Source organism: Cydia amplana, chromosome 14 (assembly GCF_948474715.1).
Source record: "Cydia amplana chromosome 14, ilCydAmpl1.1, whole genome shotgun sequence".
NCBI classification, from domain to species: domain Eukaryota; kingdom Metazoa; phylum Arthropoda; class Insecta; order Lepidoptera; family Tortricidae; genus Cydia; species Cydia amplana.
In genome coordinates this window covers 5,926,113-5,937,321 of record NC_086082.1, presented here as the reverse complement: position 1 = coordinate 5,937,321, position 11,209 = coordinate 5,926,113, and the positions used below count along the sequence as shown (strand labels likewise).

Below are 11,209 nucleotides of genomic sequence, written 5' to 3'. Positions count from 1 at the left end.
CTAAAGATAATTTATTTTTTGATTACCTGGCAACATTTCATTGTTTTACGTCAAGTCAAGTGACAAATAGCGACAACAAGAATTTGTATTTATTTTCTTGAAAGCTACGGAAAACTAAACTTAAGCAATAAATAAGTACTTTTTTGAACAATGTCTGTGCCACCGCAAGCGTTTGTTAATAAAAACAAGAAGCATTTTCTCGGAATCCCAGCACCTTTAGGTTATGTTGCTGGTGTTGGCAGAGGGTACGCATTTTATACAATTTTATAAGATTCTTGTTAATATCGATGTTTATATGTAATTGCAATTAATCTTACACATTTCAGAGCGACTGGTTTCACTACTCGATCTGATATCGGTCCCGCCCGAGATGCCAACGATGTATCGTAAGTATAAATAAACAATACTATTGTAAATTAGTTTCCCTCTCAATATTGATACTGTAACTTTTATTAACTGTTTAGCGACGACCGACATGCACCACCTGCTGCGAAACGCAAGAAGAACGAGGAAGAAGATGATGATGAAGACTTGAATGATTCTAACTATGATGAATTCTCAGGGTACAGTGGATCACTGTTCTCAAAGGTAATGATAATAAAATTCCTATTTTACAACTAGCTGCCATCACATATGTTATCAACATTGGACAAAGTGTTCTAGAAACTCTAGTCTATGTTTATGTATGTGTATCACTAAACTATTTGTTTATGGCATAGGTATTCTTGATTTCGGTGACATGTATTTTGGTGGGATACTTTGAGTCATTTTCAACACCTTTAAATATTGGGAAATTCAGCTCTATTCTAACTGTATATAGTTATGGCCTTAGAGCATTTAGTAACTGTCATTTTCTGTACAAAACAGTCTGCCGATTTTTGCGGGGGAGGGGACGTCAAATGTATTACATTTCTACATGATTGGTACATAACGTACAAATAGCCATGTCAGTCCATACAAAAGTTTGCACAATTGTGCAAGGTTTTCGGCAGAGGGGTAAGCTCTTAAAGGCGACTCCAGTTATTAAATGCTCTAAGTATATGGCTAAAGCTTCAAATAAATTAAATATCTATGTGGAATAATTTTATCTTCTTTCTTTTAATAAACGAATTTTTGTTTTATTTTATTTATTTATTATTAATAAAATACCTACCACATTTAGGATCCATACGACAAAGATGATGCAGAGGCTGATGCCATTTATGAGTCCATTGACAAGAGAATGGATGAGAAGCGAAAAGAGTACAGAGAAAAACGACTCAAAGAAGACTTGGAAAGATATCGTCAAGAAAGGTAAAAAGGCTGTACAGATGTACTGCATCATTATTTTCCATCCTATTTCCACGGAAAATTACGAACGTGTCTTGCTATTTCAGTTAGTATTGATACAAAAAGTACTGAGATTGACAGAAGTTATGAATAAATAAAATAACATAGAAAGAAATAAAAATAGAAAGAGGATCTACAAATTCAAATGATCCATCAAATGTTGCAATGCATTGCAAATCACATGCGATTGTACAGTGACATTTGGTGAGGTGATTAAGTCACTGATTTTAGGACCAATTGTTTGATTTCTGGCTGTACTTTACCCTATAATTTATTTCCAGACCGAAAATACAACAGCAGTTTTCTGACCTAAAGCGAGAATTGAAAACAGTGTCGGAGGATGAATGGTCTGCAATTCCTGAAGTGGGTGATGCGCGCAACAGAAAACAACGTAACCCTCGCGCTGAGAAGTTTACCCCATTGCCGGACAGTGTGCTGTCCAGGAATTTGGGAGGCGAGTCCTCCTCATCCATTGACCCTAATTCCGGCTTGGCTTCTATGATGCCTGGTGTTATGACTCCAGGGATGTTGACTCCATCTGGTAAGTTGTTTTATACTGATTATAACTATCCCACCCCATCCTAGAGTGTGTCACTCCCCACAAAATTTCGTCCCCTAGTATGCCGGCTGGTCCGGAGCAGGCATGTTCCTGGCTGGTTGAGCCACAATCTTGTCTTGTCTAATCTTGTGTATTCTAAGACAAATAAATACATACAAAAAGTTTAACTATGCAAAATAGTTTTAAGGTAAATTCCCGAAAATTAAACAGCTGAAGCAAATGGGGCTGTTGGATGTCATACAATTTGTGGTCAATGTATTGTCAAACATACTGGTTAAGTTACCAGATAATGTATGGGTGTTGGGCAGAACTACGCCATCTACTTCAGCTGCCGAATCTGCGGCTTTAGTATTTTGCACTATGTTGTTCCTTGTGCAAAGGTATTGTCTCTGATGTGTATTAACCAAAATACTTTTATTTTGGTTAATACACATCATATTGTCATTCCCCTTTTTCCTTCTCTTCTCATAATGCTTTTTTTTACTCAGGTGACCTGGACTTACGAAAGATCGGTCAAGCGAGAAACACCCTTATGACAGTGAAACTATCCCAGGTTTCTGACTCGGTCACCGGTCAAACTGTAGTTGATCCCAAAGGTTACCTCACAGATCTCCAGTCGATGATACCCACGTATGGAGGGGACATTAATGATATAAAGAAGGCTAGGTTGCTGCTAAAGTCTGTGCGTGAGACAAATCCGAACCATCCACCTGCTTGGATTGCTAGTGCTCGATTAGAAGAAGTTACTGGTGAGTTATGGTTTGGATATGTGTGTTTAATTTAATAGTTTTTCCAGTAAGTTCAACCACCTTAATAGTCCGCGAGCCAGGAACAAATTTACATGACCGTCCTCGGCGATAACTCGTAAGGTTAAGGAAGATGTATAATGTATTTATTTATTTTGTATTTATATGTATATTGAACCCTCGTGAACGCCAGCTGCAACTCCGTTGGTGGGTTGAGGAATGGCCACCCAAACATGTACACACAAGTTCGTGCAAAATGCACGCGCGAATCATAACAAAATTACATCATTTAAATATAATAATGTATTTTTTATTTTTATTTATTTATTTATTGGTTCACCAACAATAGTTTACACTATATAAAGTACAACAACAAACGTTTTGAGTAATTATGCTAAGCGTAACAATTACTTATAGGTAAACACCACTTGCATTGACTAAGGTACTAAAATTACATATACTTAACATACCGTTTACAATAATAATGTAGGCATTAAACTAATAAAGGGGGCAGATATTATTACATTGAGTGGATATCACTAACTTATACTATTATTTTTGCTAAGCAGGCCCGAACAGATTTTTTAAAGTGATACGCAGAGTCAAAGTGTATATCCATTATATGGCTACAGCTATTTATTACCTTGCATGTATGTTTAACCTTTGCCTTTGCCCATGCATGCCTTTTTATATTTACAGGCAAAGTACAGTCAGCCCGTAACCTGATTATGAAGGGCTGCGAAGTGAACCCGAGCAGTGAAGAGCTTTGGTTGGAAGCGGCCAGGTTACAGCCCAGCGACACAGCTCGCGCTGTCATAGCACATGCGGCCAGAAATCTGCCGCATAGTGTGAGGATTTGGGTGAAGGCTGCAGATTTGGAGCAGGAACCTAAAGTAAGATATTAACTTGAATAAATTGTCTTTAACTCATCGAACCACAGAAGTATAGACATTGCGCTGCGGACGTGATAGATCGTGCCGCACGAAATTTTACCATAAAGGACGAAAGAGAAGCTGAAACGATATGATAACGATAAATACAGATGACGAATTATACCGATTTACATTTAACATTATGAGAATAAAAATCTAAATATAAATCACGAAACGATTTGAGAAGTTGGAGCATGTCTTACAAAAGTTTGAAACTTATATACAAAAGATACATTCATTAATTTAAATAGTAGCAAAAGCGCGCGACGAAGAGTGGCGCTGTCATAAAATATGGAATTTAATTCCTAAACAAAGGGTTCAGATTCCTTTGGCTCTTTAAATGAGGCGCCACAATTCGTTATTCTTATTAATTATACTATACGTGATACCTTTTTCTTTACAGGCTAAACGGCGAGTCTACCGCAAGGCTCTTGAACATATCCCCAACTCAGTCCGTCTCTGGAAGGCAGCAGTCGAACTCGAGAACCCTGAAGACGCCCGCATCCTCCTCTCTCGCGCCGTGGAATGCTGCCCTACCAGTGTGGAGTTGTGGCTGGCTTTAGCAAGGCTCGAGACGTATGAAAACGCGAGGAAAGTCTTGAATAAGGCCAGAGAGAATATTCCGACGGATAGGCAGATTTGGGTGACGGCTGCTAAGCTTGAAGAGGCCCATGGTAAGGTTCATTACTTCAATTATTTAGACCTTTTTCTCGCGCGCTGTCTAATGCTGCCCTACCAGTGTGGAGTTGTGGCTGGCTTTAGCAAGGCTCGAGACGTATGAAAGCGCGAGGAAAGTCTTGAATAAGGCCAGAGAGAATATTCCAACGGATAGGCAGATTTGGGTGACGGCTGCTAAGCTTGAAGAGGCCCATGGTAAGGTTCATTACTTCAATTATTTAGACCTTTTTCTCGCGCGCTGTCTAATGCTGCCCTACCAGTGTGGAGTTGTGGCTGGCTTTAGCAAGGCTTGAGACGTATGAAAATGCGAGGAAAGTCTTGAATAAGGCCAGACAGAATATTCCGACGGATAGGCAGATTTGGGTGACGGCTGCTAAGCTTGAAGAGGCCCATGGTAAGGTTCATTACTTCAATTATTTAGACCTTTTTCTCGCGCGCTGTCTAATGCTGCCCCACCAGTGTGGAGTTGTGGCTGGCTTTAGCAAGGCTTGAGACGTATGAAAATGCGAGGAAAGTCTTGAATAAGGCCAGAGAGAATATTCCGACGGATAGGCAGATTTGGGTGACGGCTGCTAAGCTTGAAGAGGCCCATGGTAAGGTTCATTACTTCAATTATTTAGACCTTTTTCTCGCGCGCTGTCTAATGCTGCCCCACCAGTGTGGAGTTGTGGCTGGCTTTAGCAAGGCTTGAGACGTATGAAAATGCGAGGAAAGTCTTGAATAAGGCCAGAGAGAATATTCCGACGGATAGGCAGATTTGGGTGACGGCTGCTAAGCTTGAAGAGGCCCATGGTAAGTTAAGTTTGTTTTAAAATCTCTCCGTACTCGCGCCGTGGAATGCTGCCCTACCAGCGTGGAGTTGTGGCTGGCTTTAGCAAGGCTTGAGACGTATGAAAATGCGAGGAAAGTCTTGAATAAGGCCAGAGAGAATATTCCGACGGATAGGCAGATTTGGGTGACGGCTGCTAAGCTTGAAGAGGCCCATGGTAAGTTAAGTTTGTTTTAAAATCTCTCCGTACTCGCGCCGTGGAATGCTGCCCTACCAATGTGGAGTTGTGGCTGGCTTTAGCAAGGCTCGAGACGTATGAAAACGCGAGGAAAGTCTTGAATAAGGCCAGAGAGAATATTCCGACGGATAGGCAGATTTGGGTGACGGCTGCTAAGCTTGAAGAGGCCCATGGTAAGTTAAGTTTGTTTTAAAATCTCTCCGTACTCGCGCCGTGGAATGCTGCCCTACCAGTGTGGAGTTGTGGCTGGCTTTAGCAAGGCTCGAGACGTATGAAAATGCGAGGAAAGTCTTGAATAAGGCCAGAGAGAATATTCCGACGGATAGGCAGATTTGGGTGACGGTTGCTAAGCTTGAAGAGGCCCATGGTAAGTTTAATTTGTTTTAACTTTGTCCGTATTTGCGCCGTGGAATGCTGCCCTACCAGTGTGGAGTTGTGGCTGGCTTTAGCAAGGCTTGAGACGTATGAAAATGCGAGGAAAGTCTTGAATAAGGCCAGAGAGAATATTTCGACGGATATACAGATTTGGGTGACGGCTGCTAAGCTTGAAGAGGCCCATGGTAAGGTTCATTACTTCAATTATTTAGACCTTTTTCTCGCGCGCTGTCTAATGCTGCCCCACCAGTGTGGAGTTGTGGCTGGCTTTAGCAAGGCTTGAGAGGTATGAAAATGCGAGAAAAGTCTTGAATAAGGCCAGAGAGAATATTACGACGGATATACAGATTTGGGTGACGGCTGCCAAGCTTGAAGAGGCCCATGGTAAGTTTAGTTTGTTTTCAACTTTGTCCGTACTCGCGCTGTCTAATGCTGCCCTATCACTGTGGAGTTATGGTTGACTTTAGCAAGGCCCGAAAAGTCTTGAATAAGGCCAGAGAATATTCCAATGGATAGACAGATTTAGGTGACTGCCGTTGCCACTAAGCTTGAAGAAGCTAAAGCTTTATTTGAATTATTTAAAACTTTCTTGTCTGCCCTCAAATACTGTACGACTAGATACGAATGTCATTGCCTTGCATTCGCTATAAGTTCGCTTGAAGAAAAAGTTGCTGTAAACAAAACATACTGTGTCATCATTTACCAAATACCAAATTAAACGTGGACAATCCCTTAATCGGGGTCCTGTTGTTTACCATAAATTTTTAAGTCATAATGAATTGTTTGTCATATTATCATTAGTCATAAAACTGAAACCGTTAACATTTCAGGATCTTCGTTAGGTTATCCTATAGATAGGTTAGGTTAGGTTTGTTTTATGGCAATCCTGAAAAGTGACGCGTTTCTGAACAAAATCAATTATGAATAGCGAAAATGCGGGCAAACAATACATTATGGCTTAAAACTATTTGGGAAACAATAGAGACCTCCCTTGATCTCCTCTAAAAAAAGTAAATGATTCAGTAAACTATGTATTTAGTGTTTGTGTTAAACCACTGTTTTTCTTGTCTCAAAAACCATATTCCTTTTTGCAGGCAACACACATATGGTGGAAAAGATTGTAGATCGAGCGATCACATCGCTAAGCTCCAACGGAGTTGAGATCAACCGCGAGCACTGGTTCAAAGAGGCTATGGAGGCGGAGAAATCGGGCGCGGTTCATACTTGCCAGGTAACTATCGATCTTATGCTATTTGTTATATGGATCATTTTAGATTACCACGCACACAGTAGCAAAGATTATAGATCGAGCGATCACATCACTAATCGAGTTGAGATCAACCGGTAGCACTGGTTCAAAGAAGCAATGGAAGCAGAGAAATCAGGCGTTCACACTCGTCAAGAAAATATCGACCTTAAGTGGTTTGTTATATGAATCAGTTTTCGAGAGCTTCTGTGGTTAAACCAAGATTGACGAATGAAAAAACTAGCCATTACTCATTCAACGGAGTATAAGATAGAACCTGTTACCTCAAAGGAGTTGAGAGCAAAAACTATTCCTGTAAAGAGGGTTAATAAATATGTTGTTTTCAGGCTATCATCAGATCTGTTATTGGACAAGGCATTGAACAAGAAGATCAAAAACACACTTGGATGGAAGATGCGGAAGCAGTAAGTTTCATTTTATTAAAGTAGCAAAAGGTTAAATAAATACCTAATGAAAAAAATATTTAGTACCATATTTTGATAGGAAATCAAATGAAATATCGTATGAAGTCCGTCTAAACTGGCAAGAGACAAAATTGCGCCATTATCAACGTCAAATTTCTGTGAAAATAGTGGCACTTTTAGACTTTCTCTGCCATGTAGATGCAGAGTTAGCTTAGACTCTTTCTTCTAAGATCTAAGAGAACTAATAATTACACTAGCCGTCTGTCTATACCTTAATAAAAACACCAGGGGCTTATTGCATAACATTTTACAACTCATAATACAAGCGGAAGTCTCCTTCTAATAAAAGAGAATGAAAAGAGGCGTCCGCTTGTATTATGAGTTGTAAAATGTTATGCAATAGGCCCCAGGTTGATTTTTTTTACTCATACCAATTATGAATTGTATTTATTTACCTGTTTTCCAGTGCGCAAACGAAGGCGCATACGAATGCGCCCGCGCAGTCTACGGCTACGCGCTCTCCGTGTTCCCTTCAAAGAAGTCTATCTGGTTACGCGCCGCGTACTTAGAGAAACAACATGGAACGCGCGCCAGTTTGGAAGCGTTGCTGCAAAGGGCTGTGGCGCATTGTCCTAAGTCAGAGGTGCTATGGCTTATGGGGGCCAAATCTAAATGGCTGGCCGGTAAGAACTTTATTTTTGTACAGCTAAGTGCATTGCGTGTTGCGTTTTAAGGTTACGCGCCGCTTACTTAGAGAAACAACATGGAACCCGCGCAAGTTTGGAAGCGTTGCTGCAAAGGGCTGTGGCGCATTGTCCTAAGTCAGAGGTGCTGTGGCTGATGGGGGCCAAATCTAAATGGCTGGCCGGTAAGAACTTTATTTTTGTACAGCTAAGTGCATTGCGTGTTGCGTTTTAAGGTTACGCGCCGCTTACTTAGAGAAACAACATGGAACCCGCGCAAGTTTGGAAGCGTTGCTGCAAAGGGCTGTGGCGCATTGTCCTAAGTCAGAGGTGCTGTGGCTGATGGGGGCCAAATCTAAATGGCTGGCCGGTAAGAACTTTATTTTTGTACAGCTAAGTGCATTGCGTGTTGCGTTTTAAGGTTACGCGCCGCTTACTTAGAGAAACAACATGGAACCCGCGCAAGTTTGGAAGCGTTGCTGCAAAGGGCTGTGGCGCATTGTCCTAAGTCAGAGGTGCTGTGGCTAATGGGGGCCAAATCTAAATGGCTGGCCGGTAAGAACTTTATTTTTGTACAGCTAAGCGCATTCCGTGTTCCGTTTTAAGAACTATATATCTGGTTACGCGCCGCTTACTTAGAGAAACAACATGGAACGCGCGCCAGTTTGGAAGCGTTGCTGCAAAGGGCTGTGGCGCATTGTCCTAAGTCAGAGGTGCTATGGCTTATGGGGGCCAAATCTAAATGGCTGGCCGGTAAGAACTTTATTTTTGTACAGCTACGATCATTCCGTGTTCCGTTTTAAGAAGTCTATCTGGTTACGCGCCGCGTACCTAGAGAAACAACATGGAACCCGCGCAAGTTTGGAAGCGTTGCTGCAAAGGGCTGTGGCGCATTGTCCTAAGTCAGAGGTGCTGTGGCTGATGGCTAAATCTAAATGGCTGGCCGGTAAGAACTTTATTTTTGTACAGCTAGGCTCATTCCGTGTTCCGTTTTAAGAAGTTTATCTGGTTACGCGCCGTGTTAGAGAGCCTGTCATGCAGTTTGGCGAAAAAATATGTCTAACTAACGACCCGCCCCGGCTTTGCACGGGTTAACAAATTATACATAAACCCTCCTCTTGAATCACTATATCTATTAAAAAAACCGCATCAAAGTCCGTTGCGTAGTTTTAAAGATCTAAGCATACATAGGGACAGACAGACAGCGGGAAGCGACTTTGTTCTATACTATGTAGTGATTTACTTGTTTCACTTCAAAGGTGATGTCCCAGCGGCTCGTGGTATCCTTTCCCTGGCTTTTCAGGCCAATCCCAATTCGGAGGAAATTTGGCTCGCTGCTGTGAAACTCGAGAGCGAGAACAAAGAATACGACAGAGCGAGACGGCTGCTGGCTAAAGCTCGAGCATCGGCACCGACACCTAGGGTAAGTTGCAATATAGTATTTCTTAATTATGTGCGGAAATATTGACTTGACCTATATGACAAATTGCGAAAAATCATGTCGCGTGTGCTTCAGCGAGACGCGCCGGCTATGAATTTTCAAACAATTTTCCTGGCCTAGTGGCGATGCGTCAAACATACATATTAGGCAATCCGGAGATAACATCTGTAGGTTATGGTGCTTAACGCCCTAAAATTGGACAATCATGGAATGGGGTTGGCCGGTCGAAGTATTTAGCAGATGGCGCCATCATAGCTTGCCCTGTCAATCCCTAGAATTGTGTAAAATTTTTGTTTTTTTAATGCTCTGGATGCCAGCCCTTTAAGCCAAATCTCATAGAAAAAGGGGCAAGCTATGATGGCGCCATCTATGACAGTTGCCAACCTCATTGCCAGCCTTAATTAATTTAATAAACGGTCTCTCGCAAGTCCGTGTATATACACTCGGCTAGCGTGCCCGGTCTAAGTACCTACTAATACAAACATCCTATTTACTCAACAGGTAATGATAAAGTCCGCCAAGCTGGAATGGGCGCTCAACAACCTAGAAGTCGCCTTGAAACTGCTAGAGGAAGCCATCAAAGTGTTCGGCGACTACGCGAAGCTGCATATGATGAAAGGGCAGATAGAAGAACAGATGGGCAAGGATGACGACGCGCATAACACTTATACGCAGGGGGTAAGGTTCAAATTTGCTTGAAACTTCTAGAGGAAGCCATCAAAGTGTTCGGCGACTACGCGAAGCTGCATATAATGAAAGGGCAGATAGAAGAACAGATGGGCAAGGATGACGACGCGCATAACACTTATACGCAGGGGGTAAGGTTCAATTTTGCTTGAAACTTCTAGAGAAAGCCATCAAAGTGTTCGGCGACTACACGAAGCTGCATATAATGAAAGGACAGATAGAAGAACAGATGGGCAAGGATGACGACGCGCATAACACTTATACGCAGGGGGTAAGGTTCAATTTGGCTTGTATAGAGCCGCACAAGTTTTAACTACACCTAAAAGCGATTGAGTATTGGGCCCAATACATTCCACGACTCTTCTCTTTCCGTACAGACTATACGCGTTGCAAATTTTTTTCCTATCACATTATTGAATTTATTTTTCGAACAACGATTTTTGACAAAGCCTGAGAATGAATTTAAAAAGTATAAATCAGCTGGCTTAGAGTCGGCCGTACGTAAATGTCCGTACTTTTGGTGCAATACATTTTTAAAACAACAATACACAAAACAACAAACAATATTGTTTATTAGACAAAAAAAAACAATATTAATCATATTCTAAAATATTTCATTGTAAATGTAGCTTGGTATACTGGTAGAAGGTAAATATTTACGGTGTTATTCATAAACGTCTGCTAAGTTAATCAGCTGATGATCGTTTTTGACCCGTTCTATGGCATAACGACAGATAGGGACAAACGACGATCACCAACTGAATAAGTTAGCAGCTGTTTATGTATAACCACATTGTCCAGTTGTCCACATTAGTAGGTATGACAAATATTGGTAATTCCCTTAATAAAATATACCGGTTTGCAATCTCTATTTTCACAGAGAACAACACAAATGTAATTCTAATCTAAATCGTTGTTTCAGTTGAAAAAATGCGCTACCAGCGTTCCCATGTGGATATTACTGTCGCGGCTGGAGGAGAAGTTAAAACACATCACCAAAGCCAGGTCGGTTCTGGAGAAGGCTAGACTTAGGAATCCAAAGAATGCTGACCTGTGGTAAGTTGCGAAAAAAAATACATCAATAATCTCACTAAGGCCCAC

General features: G+C 41.4%; 1 protein-coding gene across 1 annotated transcript in view; it reads left to right on the top strand.

Moving 5' to 3' along the window:
* Nucleotides 1-35: 35 nt before the first annotated feature.
* LOC134654046 (pre-mRNA-processing factor 6) overlaps nucleotides 36-11,209 on the top strand; it is a 29,630-nt gene continuing 18,456 nt past the window's right edge. The window contains exons 1-14 of the mRNA XM_063509442.1: nucleotides 36-245; nucleotides 327-386; nucleotides 465-588; nucleotides 1,163-1,293; nucleotides 1,611-1,870; nucleotides 2,377-2,637; nucleotides 3,334-3,527; nucleotides 3,970-4,240; nucleotides 6,721-6,857; nucleotides 7,220-7,297; nucleotides 7,764-7,980; nucleotides 9,240-9,403; nucleotides 9,923-10,099; nucleotides 11,031-11,164. Of these exons, the coding sequence (XP_063365512.1) occupies nucleotides 151-245; nucleotides 327-386; nucleotides 465-588; nucleotides 1,163-1,293; nucleotides 1,611-1,870; nucleotides 2,377-2,637; nucleotides 3,334-3,527; nucleotides 3,970-4,240; nucleotides 6,721-6,857; nucleotides 7,220-7,297; nucleotides 7,764-7,980; nucleotides 9,240-9,403; nucleotides 9,923-10,099; nucleotides 11,031-11,164 (2,303 nt within the window). The 5' untranslated portion in view covers nucleotides 36-150. The remainder of the gene's footprint in view (nucleotides 246-326; nucleotides 387-464; nucleotides 589-1,162; nucleotides 1,294-1,610; nucleotides 1,871-2,376; nucleotides 2,638-3,333; nucleotides 3,528-3,969; nucleotides 4,241-6,720; nucleotides 6,858-7,219; nucleotides 7,298-7,763; nucleotides 7,981-9,239; nucleotides 9,404-9,922; nucleotides 10,100-11,030; nucleotides 11,165-11,209) is intronic.